The 19,915-nt window shown below is 43.3% G+C and overlaps 1 protein-coding gene across 6 annotated transcripts in view; it reads left to right on the forward strand.

Annotated features, from left to right (window-relative positions):
* The window catches only part of CNOT3 (CCR4-NOT transcription complex subunit 3), a 520,718-nt gene that overhangs the window by 110,084 nt on the left and 390,719 nt on the right, over positions 1-19,915 (forward strand). For all 6 annotated transcript variants that reach the window (XM_089652480.1, XM_089652479.1, XM_089652482.1 and 3 more), the window contains exons 5-6: positions 11,593-11,660; positions 17,547-17,621. In XM_089652480.1, coding sequence (XP_089508606.1) covers positions 11,593-11,660; positions 17,547-17,621 — 143 coding nt within the window. The remainder of the gene's footprint in view (positions 1-11,592; positions 11,661-17,546; positions 17,622-19,915) is intronic.

The following is a 19,915-nucleotide window of genomic DNA, read 5'->3' on the forward strand; positions in this document are numbered from 1 at the left end:
TCACTCTTAAATACACAGAAGCTAGCAATCGACTTCGACTGACTCAAAAAAATTTGTCGGAATCCAACACACATGAACACAGGAAAGCCTGGTTGGATGCAAAACACCATTTCGAAACATGGGCAGCAGCCCAAGAATCAATGTACCAGTCCCATCTTGACCTAGAGTACCATAAGTTCACCTCCCTCAAACCTGGTAAATTATTAGCTTGCCTGTGCTGCAAACCGTTTGTTCCCACACACTTCACCTCCCTCAAAGACTCGCAAGGCACGTTAAAACACTCCCCTGAGGAAATTATTTCCATATTGGAAAATTTCTATGCCAAACTGTATGGCCCTGGACCCATTGACCAATCACAAGCCATCTCCTTCCTAGACGATATTGCACTACCTCAAATTGACCCCGTAGCACTCTAATCTCTCAACGCTCCTATTTCGCAATCTGACATTCATTCTGCCATCAAAACCCTAGCAAATGGTAAAGCACCCGGCCTGGACGGATACACCTCTGTAAAATTGGAGATAGGGTTGTATCCATGAGTTTGTAGAATTCAATCTGTGTACTGTGCAATACAAGAAGGGGGACCATACCTTCCATCCGCCTTCCAAGCACATATAAAACTAATAGCAAAAAAAGACAAAGATCCCTAAGAGCCGGGTTCCTATAGACCAATCTCCCTTCTAAATTTAGATGCCAAAATTCTCACAAAAATTATAGCAAATCATCTAGCCATCATCTTGCCTTCCATCATTCATCCCTCTCAAGCAGGCTTCATACAGGGTCGCTCTGCCACTTCAAACATCTGCAAAGTACTAACTGTATTAAATCACGCAAAAACCAACCCTCTTCAGGACCTAGCGATAATCTCTCTAGATGCCGAAAAGGCCTTCGACAATGTTAATTTCCAGTGGCTACAGATGGTGTTACATAAATTCGGTTTCTCGGGCCCCTTCAGTCGTTTAGTCCAAGCCATGTACTCGGCTCCAAAGGCACAGGTGATTGCTGCAGGGCGTATATCTGCGTCTATAACACTACATAAAGGAGCAAGACAGGGTTGCCTCTTATCCCCCTTGCTCTTCAACCTGGCCCAGAACCCTTAACTCGCTTCCTACTGTTCCACTCGCGATTGCACGGAGCTCAAATTGCACAATAAGACCTAAGTCTGGCTTTGTTTGCTGACGATATATTGATTTTTACTGCTGACCCAACCCACGACCTGCCTTATATACATGATATTTTCACGGCTTTCTGGCATTGCTCGGGTCTCCGCATTAATGTCTCGAAAAGTGAAGTCCTCCCGTTATTCCATGCACGCACTCCTCCATGGGCCCATAACTCTCTCTTCAAAATAAACTCACGTCACATTACATATCTAGGAATAAAGATTGGAAAACTAGCTGCTTCTCTTTATTCGCTTAATCATTCACCGGCAATTAAAAAAATTATAGGCGAATTGGAATTGTGGAAAGAGTTACCATTATTACTCACAGGACAAGCACATCTCTTCAAGATGGTGAGCTTTCCGAAATTATTATACACACTTCAAACTATCCCTCTACTACTTTAGCATAAGGACATAATTGGATTAAACAAGGTGATCTCCAATTTTATTTGGAAAGGTCGCCGCTCACGCATTGCACTAGAGAAGTTATATCTGCTGAGATGTGAAGGGGGAGTTGGTCTCCCAAATATTAGAGTATATAACCTTTCTTGCATTCTACGAGTTTGGCTGACCAAATCCTCTATCTACTCTAATTTACAACTAGAATCTGCCATGGTTTGTCTGTTTGATCTCTCAGCCCTTCTACATTCGAATCCTAACTCTCCCACCACATCTAAAATATAATCCTCTTATATGAGATACCCCTATCACGTGGAGGGAAACCAGGCGTAAACTAGGTGTATCCCCTTGGGTCTTTCGCTTCCTCCCCATTCACCACAATCCTGCTTTCTCCATCCCAAGACAACACGCGGCATACGATATGTGGCTTGCACAAGATCTCACATTAGTACGCCAATTATATGACATGGCCTCTGGCTCTCCTCTGTCTTTTTCACAGATCTCAACTTCTTTCAGTCTACCTCCTCACCATTTTCTTTATGTCCTACAAGTATGTAACTATGTGAATAAGATAACTCCAGCTAAAGCTGGCTGCTTCCATTCAACGTTCATAGACACCCTAGCCAAGATTCGCAAATATAAGATTTCTAATATCTATGGACCGCTAAATCTACATTATATACGACCTTTAGAGACATCCTCTACCAACTCTCCCTGGATTAGAGACTTAGATAACGCATTCTCTTGTTCAAATATTTTATTATTTTAAAGTACAACATAAGTTATAAGTAAGCAAATGGGATATTGGAGGTGTACAGTAAATGAACAGAAAAGGTTCCCATTTATACTAGTCAGGCAGCAATAACAAGAATGAACAACAAATATCAAATAGAGCCTAACATGAAGGAAAGGAGGAGGGGGGGAGAGGAAGGGAGGGATAGGGTGTACGGTACCAAGGAAGGGGATACTGAAAATAGCCAGATAACCGCAGTATCAACAAAGGATGGTTCCTGTAAAGCAGAAAACAAAGATTATGGGTTGAGAAGGGACTCGTCAAAGTTGGGTGGGAGGAAATGCTCCACCCATGGGTTCCAAATCTTTTTAAACTTGGGGATGGAATCCAGGATAGTGGCTTCAATTTTTGCGTGAATCATCGCCTGAGTGACCCTAGTCATAACTGCAGTCGTATTCAGTAAGGGTGATTTCCATGCTTTAGCGATAACCTTTTTGGCCGCAGTGGTGACTTGTAGAATAAGCTTAAAATTTGCCTTTGTGATGTCTGGTGGCCGGTGATTGAGAAGCGCGACTAGAGGACTTGGTTGGAGGGTTGTGGCGCTGAGTGCAGACAGTGTGCTGAATACCTCCGCCCAAAAAGTTTGGACGATTGGGCAATCCCACCAAATATGAAAAAATGTTCCTAGGTCTGCGCAGCCTCTGAAACAAACTGGGGGATAATCAGGGGTAAATTTCGCAGTTCTGGTTGGGACAAGATACCAGCGGGTCAGGACTTTGTAATTGGTCTCCAGGGCCACAACGTTTTGCGAGGACTCCTTGGTATTGTTCCAAATGAGGTCCCAATCTGACGGGTCGATTTGCTGGCCTAAATCAGCTTCCCATTTATCGGTATATGAGGGTAAAGGAGAAACGGATGGGGTTGTAAAAAGGGAGTATAGATAGGATATGAGACCTCGTCTATGAGGGTCTCGGTGACATGCTCGCTCAAAAGGAGACAGTGAGGAAATTGGGTTGGCAGCCAATGTGTACGGAGCAAAGAAATGTTTCAACTGCAGATATCTAAATAATTCAGAGGTGGGGAGGTTATGGGACTCACATAGAGAGGTAAAAGATTTAAATTGATTCCTGAGTACAAAATGACGGGTCTGGGTGAGACCAGCCGTTGCCCATTTGAGCAAAGACGTGTGGTGCGGACCAAGACGGGGGGAAGGCTGGATTACGAAGATAGGAAAGGAGGGGGTTATGGGGAGATTGTAGGAGGTAACGAGATTTCAGTTTGTCCCAAAGGGACAAAAAATGCATAGTAATGGGATTCTCAATCGTGCGGCGGTCAATGCGTCTCAACCAAAGAAGGTTTGCTATAGAAAAGGGGTCGCACTCAATGGATTCGAGAATGACCCACTGCGGGATTTCGTAGGTAGCGTGATATTTTGGTAGTTGTGCCATATGCGCCGCTTGGTAGTATTTGCTGATCTCAGGGAGACCCAGACCGCCATGCAGTTTAGATCGGTATAGAGTACTGCCGGGGACACGGGGGCGGACTTTGCCCCAAACGTAGGAAGAAATACGGCGCTGCAGAACTCGCAGGTAATGAGTGGGTACAGAGATAGGGAGAACTCTGAAAAGATAAAGGATTTTGGGAAGGATCGACATCTTCACGACCACTATTCTGCCCAGCCAAGCTAGAGGAAGGGAGGACCATTTAGTCATAAGTGCCATTAGATGAGGGATGTAGTTAGCGCTATAGAGACCTGAGATATGCGGGGTGAATTTTATACCCAAAAAGGGGACGGAGTTTTGCGACCATGAGAATGGCAAGATCTGTTTGAGGTGCGTAAGTTCGTTAGGTGGTAGCGAGATATTAAGCGCCCATGATTTCTGGGGGTTAATTTGAAGGCCAGAGAGCGCGCCAAACCTATCAAGAAGACGAAGTAGAGTAGGCGTAGATGTTAAGGGAGAAGTGAGAAAAAGTAGGACGTCATCAGCAAACAAGCACAGTTTATGTGAGGTGCCTCCTATCTCAAGCCCTCGGATATCAGGATCGGTTCTAATCAATAGTGCCAGTGGTTCTATGGCTAGTGCAAAAAGCAAGGGGGAAAGGGGACAACCTTGCCTGGTGCCACATAAAATCGGGAAATGGGCGGACCGATGTCCTAGATATTTAATTCTGGCCGAGGGGCCCTGGCAGAGAGAAAATATCCAGGTTAAGAAATGTGGGCCAAAGCCCCAACGGCGCAGGATGTAGTGTAAGTATGACCATGAGACTGTGTCAAACGCCTTCCGAATGTCTAAGGACAAAAAGCATGTGGGAATATTGCGGGATTTAGCTAAATGTGCTAATAGGGATGCACGTCAAACGTCTCCTGCTTGCCTAGTTGGTATGAAGCCAACCTGATCGTTGTGGATTAGGGAACCAATACATGCGTTGAGGCGAGTTGATAGGATTTTGGCTAGCAGTTTAACATCTACGGTAAGGAGGGAAATTGGTCTGTAATTAGACCATTGCGTGTCATCAGAGTTTGGCTTCGGTATCATAGAGATGTTGGCTTGCACAGAATCTGGGCTAAAGATATGATTCGAGAGTATGGCATTAAAGGCGTTCGTCATGACAGGCGTGAGAATGGGGGCAAACTTTTTATAGTACGTGGCGGAAAAGCCGTCAGGTCCTGGGCGTTTGCGGGGCTTCAAGAAATTTATAGCATTTGTGACTTCGACTGTGGTGATGGGTCGCTCTAGCGTAGCAAGATGCTCACCAGCCAATTTTGGAAAAGGAAGGGAACCAAAAAGGGCATCGGCCTGGGAAGAGTCAAAGGGAGCGGAGGCAGAGTAGAGACTCGAGAGGTGTTTGTGGAAAATTCGTAGAATCCGTTCCGGGTTGCTGGTGAAATTTGCCAATGAGGTCCGCAACCTTATGGGCTTAACGGTGTGGTCTAGTTTACGGAGAGAGAGAGCAAGAAAAGTGTCAGGCTTATTGGCTTTAGTGTAAAATTTGTGCCGTGACCTGCGGATGGATAGCTCGGCTTGGTCCGTAAGGAAGAGATCTAGGGCTAGTCGAGAGTGTTCAAGGGCTTCTTTGTTAGCTGGGGTGGGGGATGCTTGAAAGGCACTATGGAATTGGTCGTACTCTTGTTCAAGGAGGAGGCGTTTCTGCTTCCTTTCTCTACTCAGGAAGGAGGCTTTACTAATGCAGAATCCGCGGATTACTGGTTTATGCGCCTCCCACAATAGGAGGGGGGAAATCCCAGGGGTTTGATTTAGGGAGAGATACTCTTTAAGGGCAGCAGCAATCTCTGTGCAGTGGGCTGGGTTAGCCAGCAGGCGTTCGTTGATGGACCAGGAGGGATCAGCGGGAGAAGGAGCTAGAGAAGCAACGGTGGTGATCACAGCACAGTGGTCTGACCATGGGATCGGAAGAATATCAGAAGCCAAGATACGAGGGGAAGAACTGGCGGTCATAAAAATATGATCGATTCTTGAGAAGACTTTGTGTGGGTGGGAGTAAAAAGTGTACTGGCGTTTAGTAGGATTGGATTCCCTCCATGAGTCGACCATTGAGTGCTGATGCAGAATGGATTGAAAGGAGTGTTTGGGGGTATGTGGAGTGTGAGATTGTGGGGATTTATCTAGAAAAGGGTATAGTGTACAGTTGGAGTCTCCGCAGACTATAAGCGTGCCTCGTTTATGATGAGCAATAACCGAGAAGAGATGAGAAAGGAATGGCAAAGGACCCTGGTTTGGAGCATAGTACGTGGCAATGGTGACCTCAAAATCCAGCAATTGCCCTACGAGTAGAAGATAACGACCTTCCGGATCTTTAATTTCAGTGCATAATTTGAAGGGTGTAGTACGGTGAGCAATTAAAACCCCCCTGCGCTTAGCAGTAGCAGAGGCGGCGTAGACCTGTGGGTAGCAGGGGCCAAAAAATTTAGGAGTGGAGGTAGGAGTGAAATGTGTCTCCTGCAGGCAGACTATGTGGGCCTTATAGGACTCAAAAGAACGAAAGGCTTTGTTGCGCTTCTGCGGGACATTAAGGCCCTGAACATTCAGGGTAAGGATATTCAGGGAACCCATGGGTGGAGGAAGCGGTGATTTGGTAAATATTGGAGTCCCTTCAGGAGAGCCATCTTGCGAATTGAGCTAGGGGAAAGTATGCGGTTGTAGAAACTGGATATTAACAAGGGGCCGTACAGAAAAGTAAGGGTTGAGGTGGGGAGGGGTAAGGGTGGTCTAGGGTAGGTAAAGAGGGCCATAAAGAGGCTGGAAGAAAAGGAAAAGGAGAACGGTCCCTGGGGGTACCCGGAATCCGGGTGGTCCGGGGAGCGGTTGTAGCCCGAGTGGTGTAAAAAAAAACGGGACACCAAAGGGGCAAGTGGAGAGTGCACAGGTGCGCGGGCGGCAAGTAAGACAGCATGTAGACATACAAATACTTAAGCGATCCTGGAATGAGAGAAAACATCAAACATAATGGGCAGGAAGCCCGGGGTGCCCCGGTGCCGGCGACCCCGACCCACCCGGCACAGCCTCTAAAAGACCGGAACCGGGCGATCCGAGCCGCTGGGGCCGGGGGTCCAATAGGCAAGGCAGAGGCCCAACAGTAGCCCCAACTTAGCAAACAATAAGGCAGGTAACACCCCAACGCGAAACATATCTAGGGTGGCATGTATCCTGAGCTGGTCGAAAGAAACAGGTATGAAAAAAAATAAAAAATAAAGCCCAGCAAACAGGAATAAGGATACAGGTGTGTAATGTAAACTGTCAGATGGGGGGGCCAATTAATTCGACTCAGCAAGTAGCGACTACAGGGGTGGCCACGGACCACCACACGAAGAGCCGGTAGGAGGAGTAGAAGTGGTCAACAGGATTCAGTCCATAGAGTCTTGTGGTGAGGGAGCAGGAGATGAAAATCGGCCTCGTTTGTGTACATTCAGGTGACCAGTAGGGATCGACGGAGGCTGTAGTTTCTTCGGAGAGCACGACGCCGTTCGCCTTCTGGAAGTCTCTGACGGTGTTGCGGGGGTGGTGTAGCTGGAGGTTCCATAGCGTGTCCAGGAGTTCGGCAGTGGTCTTGCATACGTGGTCCCGGGCTTGGTGTCTGAACCGCACAGCAAAGGGAAAGCACCATTTATATGGTATATTATGCTGCTGAAGCACTTGCAGGTGCGGTTTCATGGCTCTGCGCTTGGTGATAGTAGTGGGGCAGAGGTCCTGAAATAGTTGATAGGCATGACCTTGAAACAGGAGGGACTCCGAATTGCGGGCGGCTTGAAGTAGTTGCTCTCTTGTGCGGGAAAAAATGGAGTTTAGCTATGATATCTCGCAGCGGGCCATCAGTGCGTTTAGGAGCTAGTGCCCTGTGAACCCTGTCCATCTCAAGGCGTTCTATTGGAATAGCAGGGGCGAGCTCTTGGAATAGCGCAGTAACTGTAGAGTGGACATCAATGATCGACTCAGGGAGGCCGCGAATACGTACATTGGAGCGTCTGGCCCGGTTCTCAAAGTCCTCAAGACGCGTCTGAAGTGTAAGGTTTTCGTCTCGCAGCAGGTCAATTTCGTCCCCCTGCGTTTGAAGTGTTACGTCAAAGTCATCCACCCTCTGCTCCAGGTCCGCAGGGCGTTGCCCCAGCTCGCGGATTTCCCTGGATAGCTGGTCAGTAATGCGGTCAGAGGTCTGTTTCAGGGCCTTGTGCAACATTTTTTCAAAGCGGGCCAGAAGGTCAGAGGCAGTAAGGTCAGGCGTCGTGGTAGTCATGGGGGTCTCAGATTCATCTGCAGACTCACCCTCCGAAGAGCATGGCTGGCTCGGTTGCTCTGGCTGTAGGACTGCAAGCCTGGAAGATGCTGGCTGGGCATTGTAGTTCCCCGACGCGGCGGCCATCTTGGATGAGGCTCGAGCTAGGGCCTCCTTTATGGGCTTGCGTGGTGGTGCCACCTGGTGCTTATGACCCCCCCCTGACCATTATTGCAGGTGGCCGGGGGTTATACAGATGATCGGGGCCGCTCGTGGAGCAGTGCGAGCCCGGATCGCGCAGCGGGGAGGCTGTCTTACCCGCGGCACGGAGAAGCCTCAGGGAGACATGTCCCGTACCGCGGGCCGCGCATGCGCACCCGCACCTTGATAACGCATTCTCAATGGATCAAATCCTCACTGGATTCAATAATACTTGCGCTTTTAACACCAATGAGTTCTGGCGGGAGCAACAACTCATGCTATTGCACCATGCCTATATGCCATGCTTATATGTTCGTGGAAACCCTTCAGCCTCTATCTGCCCTTTATGTGGTCATTACAAACCCTCGTTAAAACACAGATTTTTGACTTGCCAACCCATATCCACTTTCTGGACTCAAATACTCAACTACATTGCCTCCATCACTTCTCTTCACCTACCAAGAGACCCTCTACCTCTTCTCTTTGGCAATCTAGAACAGCTCCCACCAAGGGCTTGCCCGCGTCCGCTTGCTACACTTCGTGCCACAAAACCATGTCTTTCCTCCTGCCTGATGGTCGCGAGAAGAGCTATTTTGAAGAAGTGGGGTCTCCAACAGCCTCCCGAATATCTCAGATGTCAAAACGGACCTTAATGCCCTTCTTTGTCTGGACCAACTCGATCCTCTTACCTCCTCCCAGCAGCATAGAGAGGGGAAATATATTCGAAAATGGAGATTTTTTATATTCAACAATCCCTTCCGACTCCAGAGCAACAGCTACTTCTTTGTGACTCATCTGTAATGACCCAACCCGGAAACACGATCCAGTAGTCCGGATATTTTATATTGATCTATCCTGTCTTCTGTCCTAGGCATACTAGGCTCATTATGTTGTTACTACTCTCTTACCTCTCCTAGTCAGCCAAGCTAAACATCTACCTAACTATTCTCTCCACCGTCTCCAATATACTTCAATCTCCTTCTTCTAATTTCGACACTTTGTCCTTTCACATCCCCAACCAAGTGAGGCCTTACAACACCTGCATTACCCTCCACCCCATATTGCCATTTTCTGCCATCCCCCTAGCTCCTTAATTCACCCTTCGGCTTACTACTACTAAACATATACAATGTCTTCTGGGAAGGACACCTCCAGCCCACTCCTACTTCATCTCCCCTTCTCTTTTCTTTTGTCCTTATTCTTCAGTCTAAGCTCTCTCCCATACCTTTTCTTTCTCTCTATTGCTCCCTTTAACTTATTGTCTTCTCTCTCTTTTTCTATCTTCTTTCACATATGTTTTTTCTTCTTCCTACAGTAGTTTTCAACCCATATATATGACACTCATCATAGTCTCAGTTCTTCGGCACATAGCCATTATGCCACAACCTGCTATCACCTATATACCTCAGGAATCTCTGCTCAGATTTTCCTGATGATACTGTTGCAAACAACTGACTTCTCTTCCTATTCTGAAAACCCTCCAGAGATATCACATACTTGGTGAATTTCTTTGTTTAGGTTATCTATACAAACCTAATACAATCGCCTGTGTTGGTTATTATGTCAGTACAACTACTAAAGATGTTATGTTGTTGAGATACATCCTTGGAATATTTAACCTGCTCAGGTTTTGTATAATTGAAAACCCAATAAAGATTCTTTTAAAAAAAAAAAAAAAAAGACAAATGTACAATTTTTTGTTTTTTTTCGCAGCGACTCAAGTCATGCAAATTAAGACTGCACCCATTAAAATCTATGTTTTCACTTCTGTGACTTTACATGTCGCCAGAAAGTTGTAAGTTGCTGGGAAAATGCTCTAGTGTGAACTGGGGCTAAGAGGCAGCTACGCTGAGCCCAGCAAACTAAACGAACGATCATGAATTGCCAATTACAGGATTTTAGTAGTCGTGGGCATTAACTACCAACCAAGGAAAGAAAACCAGCAAAAATACAATAACGATTCATACTCTCACATCCCATGCACTCATACTTTCAAACACAAACACTGCTGTCAAACCTGTCTACTACTGTACCACACTGTGAACATGAGACCTCATGACTGAGAAAATGGCAAGATCCACCATCTGGGAGACTGATATATCCAGTCACGCCTGCACAATTTTATTGAATTTTCTTGTACAGGAACGATCCGTATATATACGTTTATAGCATGATAATGCTTGGTTTACCAAGCGAGAGACCTAGTGTATGGTTGGAGGAGTTGATTTTTTTTTTTTTTTAAAAATCCTAATTTAATTGCCATAAATGTTGTACTGTAAAGCAAAATTGGATACCTGCTTTATATGTCACCCTCCTATCTAACTAGCATTGACTGGTATAGATGCTCTTATACATGAGACATCGGTTCCTCAATATGTACCTACACGTTCAAAAATTCAGAATAGAATCTGGGGAAATTTCTGGACTGCGGATATAAAAAAAATGCTTACTTGCACATCCCCAATTTTCCCACGACATAAACTCTGCTTGCGTTTTTTGTAATGGGTGTGTGACATTACTACTTTGTGCATTTCGCTTTTACCTGTCCACGGAACTGGTCCTATCCCTTCTTCGCTGTCAGGGCATCCCCATTCTGGGTTACCTAGACAACATCCTTCTAAAGAGACTATCATTACAGACTGTCGGCCAGTGTCAAAATCTCAAGAAATTAACGCCAAATCGGAGTCGGCGTTTTAAATATCTGGGTGTAATTTAAGGATACAGTCCTGTCTAGGGTATTTCCTTTTTCTGAATCAACTCTGGCCTCTGCAATTCCAGATCCCTAAATTATGGTCTATGAGCCACCCTACCATTTGTTTTTGCATGACTTCTATTGGCTTACCTGAAGGCAGTACCATATAGTTTATAAAACTAGTGCTATTTTCCAGAATGCAAAGTATTCTCCAATCACACAACACATTCTGGAGCTGTACAAATTTTATGAATGGAGTAGGCAGTAGAAGGGGCAGGCTAATTGTGCAACTATTTGACAATGGCAGTAACTGTTAACCCCAGCAGTGCTGGAAGATCACCGCTGCTGGGTGAACCCAGTGTCAGTTGGGAGATTTGTACACTATGCAGCAGCCAGCCATACATGGGACACACTTCATTACAGGTTAGACATCTAGTCCCTGGTGCTGTATTAAAAAACAAATTAACCTAAACTTCATCTTTAACTCTACAGAATGATAGTAAAATTGTTTTATAGGTTATTTATAAGCCATTGGTACTCCTATCTGTATGTATTAATATGCTTTTGTGAATTTCTTTAGGCTTGTTACATATATTTGACATTGACAGAATTGGTGGTTTCAGGCTGGTCAGTCATTTTTTTAAAATTTAAAATATTTTGTGATTTTTCTCTAAGGTGAGATTGATCGGTGCCTGAAGAAGGTTTCAGAAGGTGTTGAGCAGTTTGAAGACATCTGGCAAAAGGTAACCCATTATATTAAAGTGGTTGTACACCTCAGTCATGAAATCTGAACAAAGCACATACAGTCAGGTCCATAAATATTGGGACAGCGACACAATTCTAACATTTTTGGCTCTATACACCACCACAATGGATTTGAAATGAAACGAACAAGATGTGCTTTAACTGCAGACTGTCAGCTTTAATTTTAGTATTTACATCCAAATCAGGTGAACGGTGTAGGAATTACAACAGTTTGCATATGTACCTCCCACTTGTTAAGGGACCAAAAGTAATGGGACAGAATAATAATCATAAATCAAACTTTCACTTTTTAATACTTGGTTGCAAATCCTTTGCAGTCAATTACAGCCTGAAGTCTGGAACGCATAGACATCACCAGACGCTGGGTTTCATCCCTGGTGATGCTCTGCCAGGCCTCTACTGCAACTGTCTTCAGTTCCTGCTTGTTCTTGGGGCATTTTCCCTTCAGTTTTGTCTTCAGCAAGTGAAATGCATGCTCAATCGGATTCAGGTCAGGTGATTGACTTGGCCATTGCATAACATTCTACTTCTTTCCCTTAATAAACTCTTTGGTTGCTTTTGCAGTATGCTTTGGGTCATTGTCCATCTGCACTGTGAAGCGGCGTCCAATGAGTTCTGAAGCATTTGGCTGAATATGAGCAGATAATATTGCCCAAAACACTTCAGAATTCATCCTGCTGCTTTTGTCAGCAGTCACATCATCAATAAATACAAGAGAACCAGTTCCATTAGCAGCCATACATGCCCACGCCATGACACTACCACCACCATGCTTCACTGATGAGGTGGTATGCTTAGGATCATGAGCAGTTCCTTTCCTTCTCCATACTCTTCTCTTCCCATCACTCTGGTACAAGTTGATCTTGGTCTCATCTGTCCATAGGATGTTGTTCCAGAACTGTGAAGGCTTTTTTAGATGTCGTTTGGCAAATTCTAATCTGGCCTTCCTGTTTTTGAGGCTCACCAATGGTTTACATCTTGTGGTGAACCCTCTGTATTCACTCTGGTGAAGTCTTCTCTTGATTGTTGACTTTGACACACATACACCTACCTCCTGGAGAGTGTTCTTGATCTGGCCAACTGTTGTGAAGGGTGTTTTCTTCACCAGGGAAAGAATTCTTCGGTCATCCACCACAGTTGTTTTCCATGGTCTTCCAGTCTTTTGGTGTTGCTGAGCTCACCAGTGCGTTCCTTCTTTTTAAGAATGTTCCAAACAGTTGTTTTGGCCATGCCTAATGTTTTTGCTATCTCTCTGATGGGTTTGTTTTGTTTTTTCAGTCTAATGATGGCTTGCTTCACTGATAGTGACAGCTCTTTGGATCTCATCTTGAGAGTTGAGAGCAACAGATTCCAAATGCAAATAGCACACTTGAAATGAACTCTGGAGCTTTTATCTGCTCATTGTAATTGGGATAATGAGGGAATAACACACACCTGGCCATGGAACAGCTGAGAAGCCAATTGTCCCATTACTTTTGGTCCCATAACAAGTGGGAGGCACATATGCAAACTGTTGTAATTCCTACCCCGTTCACCTGATTTGGATGTAAATACCCTCAAATTAAAGCTGACAGTCTGCAGTTAAAGCACATCTTGTTCGTTTCATTTCAAATCCATTGTGGTGGTGTATAGAGCCAAAAATGTAAGAATTGTGTCGATGTCCCAATATTTATGGAGCTGACTGTATGTCTTTACTTGTCTCTCCAAAGCTCCAAGTGTCATTTCTCTCTGCTGCTTCTTTCTCTGTTATCAGCATGTGTCACAACCACTTTAAAGGCAGCCTCCACCTTCTTAAAATGCTGCATCCATATTTAGGGTGTAACATGTTGTTTGCTAAACAGACTTCCACTCAAACCAAGAACTGCAGTCTCTTGCAGCCAAATCTAATTTTGGAATCTACGTGCCTGTGTGGTGATATTCATTCAGAGAGATCTGTAAATTAAGAACTACTGTAAAAAGTCCTGTCTTCCACCATGGCAAATGGACTTCTAGTTCTCAATGGAATACAAGTGCGGTCATCACCAGCTGAAAGCCTTTACCTCCTTATAGGCAGGGAGCTGGAGGAAGAGTCTGTAGGAGCCTGGCATTGCACCCAAAATTTCACTGATTTTGGGTGCAATGCTTTGCAGGCTTCTGGAGGGAAAACATTTTAAATGCACTTTTTTTTTTTTTTTTTTCCCTTCCAAAAATATGTGCATTTATTTTTTTAAAGGTGATCCTAGCCTTTAAGAAACATAACCAAGCATGTTCAATTTATATTGCCCAATGCCAGGGAAATGTCGTTCCTGGATGCCGGGCAGGGAGGATTCTTTAACCTTTAGCTCTGCTGTGGGCAAGCAGCGGGGCTCACCTGTCAAGTGGAAGCATTCAGGTGGCTACAACGATGGCTTGACATGTTGGCTATCTATTTATATGGTGCAACCTCATCTTTTTTTTATTTTACCAAACAAATGGGTCATTTATTGCTTTTTTTGTGTCCTAACCCTAATCTTTGTGGTAATATCGTGTGATTTAAAAAAAATTGAAACTACCACTATTTTATTCTCTAAGGTCTCTGCTTTCAGAAAATACAATGTTTGGGGGTTTTGTGTCCTTTTCAGGCCTACAATTATTTTTTTAAACGTGTGCAAAAACTGCTTTAGCAGCGAAAGGGATAAAAGATGAGCCCGATAATCTCCTTTCCTGTCGAGCACCCAATCAGTGCTCATTACACTGCAAGGTCTCGCTCTTCCCTGCTAGTCCCTGTGTGCAGTGCTGGAGACAGGCAGGGGGATGAGAAGATAAACAGCGCAATGTTAAAAAGATTAAACATTTAAGTTGCTATAAAGCCCCTTTTTTTAAGTTTCAAAATCCCCAGACATTCCTAAAAGCACCTCCAGATTTAATTACAGTTTTGGTTAAAATGTATTTTATTTTATCGGGACCAGTAGATTGTCATGAGGGACAAGTAGTTTGGGACACCGTTTTAGTCCCTGGACAAGTAGTTTTTAAAAAAATTTCGACATCCCCGATAATCAATAATAACAAAAGCTAATTTTGTGAACAGTTAGCCACCAGAAATTACATTCTAGAATTTCATTGTGATCATTTTTATGTAGTTTGGACCTGTTACACAATTTGCGGAAATGAGTGCGATACATTTATTTATATATTTTTACAAATTATAGTTTTGTATGGGAGCATGGACTGTAATTCCAAACTTAGAGATGTGGATCGCAGGTGTGTAGTTCGTTCTGCACTCCTGTGACCCGTCACTCAGCCAGTCCAGACTGGGGAAAGATAGTGACCATATGGTTGGGATCCACCCAGGAGCCTGGACTACTACCTGGACGACTACTACTACTTCCCAGTGAGCTGCTGAGAGCCTAAGCCCAGCTGCTCCCACCCACTCCACAGCCCAACTCTCCACTGAGTTCTGGGGCAGCAGAGCTGAGAGCGGTCACTGAAAGTCACCACTCTCTGCTCAGAGCATCAGAGAGAATTGCGAGATCAGCAATGTCTGATTGCTCAGCTCTGATCCTTAGAGCTGGTGGGGGACAGATGCAGCATTGGATCGATACTGCATGATTTAAATTAAAATGTAAAAAAAAAAAAAAGTCTCTATAGCAGATTGACGGCCGGGCGGGACACTCTCCATTGTGACTGGGTGTCATATGACCTCCTGTCAAAAGGAGCTGCTCACGGGACACAGCCGATGACATATCACTACATTGGCCTGTTGCCAGTGTCATGTGACCGCTGTGACCAATCACAGCAGGTCAATTGTATACAATGGATGGCTTCCTGTCATTCCATCCATTGTATACAATTATGTTAGCTGTGACTGGTCAAGGCAGTCACATTATACAGACAGAGCCAATCACAGCCCATCTGTATCATGTGAGCAGCTTTACCCAATCACAGCTAATCACAACAAAAGACTGATATATATTATAATTACTTGCGAGCCACTGAGATATGAGATAATAGTTAAATATATAGGTCAGCAGGCATCTATTCACATCCTCATATAAATGTGTTTTGTAGTAATGTACAATAAGTTGATTGCTTATTTACACGCCCTAAATGTGAGATATGAATACTTCCAGAAATAATGAACCTTCCAAGTCAACTTATTACAACTTCAAAATAAATCAATAATAGAGTGTGAAAAAAAACAAAAAACGTGAAAAAAAAATAAGTAATTTTAAATAAAAAGTGAACAGTGTCCAAAAAAAGTCTATATAAATTTTGATTAAAGTTGATTAGTCAAACAAGATTGCATATGGATTCTTGCTGGAATATAGATACTTGTATGCGCTCACCTTCCATTAAGCCCACTGCTGGGCTAACACAGCTTTATGATGTTTATCCTTGATGGATATCTTTAGAGACTTACTTGGATACTCCTGATGGTTGATAATGGATGATTGTGGGTTAGCTTTTTCTCATGGCAATAAAAAGTGCTCCATCTACGTGTATTGTTCCTCGTTGGTATAGTGGGAAAGAAAAAGGTACATGGTGCCTTATCGTTTTTTAAAAGAACAATTTTATTCACAACTTCTTCTTATGCACTCACAAGTATTCAGTATAAAAAGCGCTGAGTTAAAAATCAGTGAAACCACTAAATGCGTTTGTGACAGGTCTCCTGCGTGGTTGCTCACACTCGCTCACATGGACTTATACTTGTCGTGAATTCGGGTTGCTCTGGTGACGTCAAAGCCCCTCCCCAACGTGTTGCGCCACAGGGACACGTGGCTTCGTCCGGGGGATGTGATAGAACAATCACCATACTAAGGATTCTTTTATAGTGATACGGCGCCATTTTCTAGAAGTCTGGATGGTCGCAGCCATCTTTTTGGGGTCCAATCTACATATTAAGCTATGATTAAGCACAGGTGTATTCAAGCTGATAGAAACTTTGTTACCAGTGGTTTCTATTTAGATAACTTTTGACAGTCACTGCCCCACTATTTATAAACCCTCTTTCTGTGGGCTGTATAGATCAAATGAGTAGTTGGCCACGCAGAAGACAATCGCACATTTCTAAAACATATATGCACAAAAATAATATATATAGAAGGAACAAATTATGTATTATTGCACATCACTACAAAAGACTGAATCAGTTTCATTCAGTAACCATGATTGCAGATATAAATTAAATACATTGGTATTGGCAATCATAATGTGTTAAAAAAAAATAAAAAATCCTGATCACTTGCCCAGAGTAGTTCAATGTTACTATGGTAACATTGTATTGCTTTGGTCACAGTGTGCTAAAAAAGAAAAAAATAAATAGAAACATTTGAAAACAAAAAACAAATTCTATTATTATTATTTTCACCAAAGAAATGTAGCAGAATACATTTTGACCTAAATTTATGAAGAACTTTTATTTATTTGCAGAATTTTATAACAAACGAAGAAAAGTGCTTTTTTTTTTTTTGTTTGTTTTTTTTCAAACGTTTCAGGAGTTTTTTGTTTTATTTGGCAAAAGATAAAAAACTCAGTGGTGATCAAATACCACCAAAAGAAAGCTCTATTTGTGTGAAAAAAATGATAAAAATGTCATATTGGTACAGTGTCTCATGACCGTGTGCTTGTCATTCAAAGTGCGACAGCTCTGGAAGCTGAAAATTGGCTTGGCAGGAAGGGGGTATAAGTGCCTGGTATTGAAGTGGTTAAAGCCATTTGTAAAATCTTGCATTATTTTGCATCAAAATATGGAAGTTTGATTAACAAAATACAGATGTACTGTATAGTTTGGATTTGCATAGTTTTAGGGAGCAAATTATTTTATGATATGTCACATTCTTATAACCTTCAGGATATTTATTTATTCAATGAGTAATAAGTACTTCACCAATTGTTTTCTCCTTTAGCTACATAATGCAGCGAATGCAAACCAGAAAGAAAAATATGAAGCGGATTTGAAGAAGGAGATCAAGAAACTACAGGTTTGTTTTATAATCTGGTAATGCATCACACAGATTTGCACGTTAAGCAAGATTAGTGTTCAGACTTGCAGAAGTAGCTTACTTTATAAATGCTAATTATTTAAGCCTTCTGTGTTCTTTTTATTTAGATCCTTTTTGTTTTAACTGCTCCCGATTTCTGGTTTCTGTTCTAGAGCTGGGATATTAAAACAGTTATAAAGTTTGAAGGTTTTTACCTTCTTGCATTCTATGCATGAAGGTAAAAACCTGAGTGCAGCCCCCTAATACTTACCTGAGCCCGATCATAATCCAGCAATGTGCACAAGAGCACTGGCTCTCTCCCGCCTCGTTGGCTCAATCAAAGCCAGCGAGGAGGGAGTAGGAAACTGTGCTAAGCCACGCTGTGTGACTCTTTTATAAAGCTTGCTATGGGGGCACTCAGCAGGGGGGAGGGGCTTTGAGCACCAGCGGGGGACTCGAGAAGAAGAGGATGGGGCTTTTCTGTGCAAAACCATTGCACAGAGCAGGTAACTTTGATATATACAATTGCAAGAAAAAGTATGTGAACCCCTTGGGATTACGTGGAGTTCTGTGCTGTTGCAGCCATTGTTTTGTTGAATTACTTGTATGCTTTGGGTGATTGTCCTGTTGCATCACCCATCCTCTGCGGAGCTTCAGTTGGCGGACAGATGGTCGTACGTTTTCCTGCAAAATATCTTGATAAAATCTGGAATTCATTTTCTCATCAATGACAACAATTTGTCCAGGCCCTGAGGCAGCAAAGCAGCCCCAAACCATGATGCTCCCTCCGCCATGTTTTACAGTGGGGATGAGGTTTTGATGTTAGTGTGCTGTGCCTTTTTTCCTCCACACATGGTGTTGTGTCTTCTTCCCAAACAACTCAATCTTGGTTTCATCTGTCCACAGTATATTTTGCCAGTAGTGCTGTGGAACATCCAGGTGCTTTTTTGCAAACTTCAAACGTGCTGTAATATTCTTTTTGGACAGCAATGGCTTCCTCCGTGTTGTCCTCCCATGTACTCCATTCTTGTTTAATGTTTTCCTTATTGTAGATGTGTCAACAAATATGTTAGCATGTGCCAGAGATTTCTGTAGGTCTTTAGCTGACACCCTGGGATTCTTCTTTACCTAATGCAGCATTCTGCGCTGTGCTCTTGCAGTCATTTTTACAGGACGACCATGCCTAGGGAGAGTAGCAACAGTGTTAAACTGTCTCCATTTGTAGACAGTCTGTCTTACCGTGGACACATACACGTGAACATCAAGGCTTTTGTAACCCTTTCCAGCTTCATGCAAGTCAACAATTCTTGATCGTAGGTCTTCTGAGAGCTCTTTTCTGCGAGGCATGGTTCACATCAGACAGTGCTTCTTGAAACCAGTAAACCCAAAACATGTGTGTGTTTTTTAAGGGCAGGACAGCTGTCAGCAACACATCCAATATCATCACACTGATTGGAGTCAAGGTTGGCTCACTCCTGGCTCCAATTAGCTCTGGGAGAAGTCATTAAGCTAGGGCCTCACACACTTTTTTCCTCCCTGCACTGTGAATGTTTACATGTTATGTGCAATTAAACCATGGCAACATCTAATGTTTGTGTAGTATTATGTTCAGCAGACTGTGTTCTTCTATTGTTGTGACTTAGATGACATTCAGAGCACATTTTATGCCCAATTCATGCAAAACTCCACGTAATCCCAAGGGGTTCATACTTTTTCTTGCAACTGTATATATATGTGTGTGTGTATATGTATGTGTATATATATATATTTATTTTTTAATTTGTATCTTTTAGTATTTCTTTAAAGCTATCAGTAGTGCAGTTTAGTATTCAAAATGGCTGTAATCACAGAGCAGTTATTCTATCTTAAAGTGGAGCTAAACTATCTCATTCAGTAACTATTTGTAATGTTTATGCTGATAGCCTTATTAAATGTATTGGAAGGTATGTTATATTTACTTGTTTTAAGCTTTTTTTTTTTTTTTTTTTTTCAGGTTAAAAAATGTGCATTTTTTATTTTTTGTTTCTGCAGACTCTAAAGCATTGCACCATTGATCTGCAGACCTGTCAGTGTATCTGTGTGCCCAGCTTATACGGGCAGACAGATGCTTACCGACAGAAAGATTGAATGAACTATAATGGTGCTCCACAGCACCGTGGTAGTTCATTGAGAACTACAAGCTGACAGGCGCAAAGGCTGTTGGAACTTGTAGTTTTCTCATTTACAGAGGACTGAATGAGTGACGTGGCTGGGTGGGTGGAGCTCCCACTCGGCTAAAGGTGTTTTTTTTTTTT

Source organism: Staurois parvus, unplaced genomic scaffold, assembly GCF_062004578.1.
Source record: "Staurois parvus isolate SC_StPar_1 unplaced genomic scaffold, SC_StPar_1.0 ptg000683l, whole genome shotgun sequence".
In the NCBI taxonomy this organism is placed as follows: Eukaryota; Metazoa; Chordata; class Amphibia; order Anura; family Ranidae; genus Staurois; species Staurois parvus.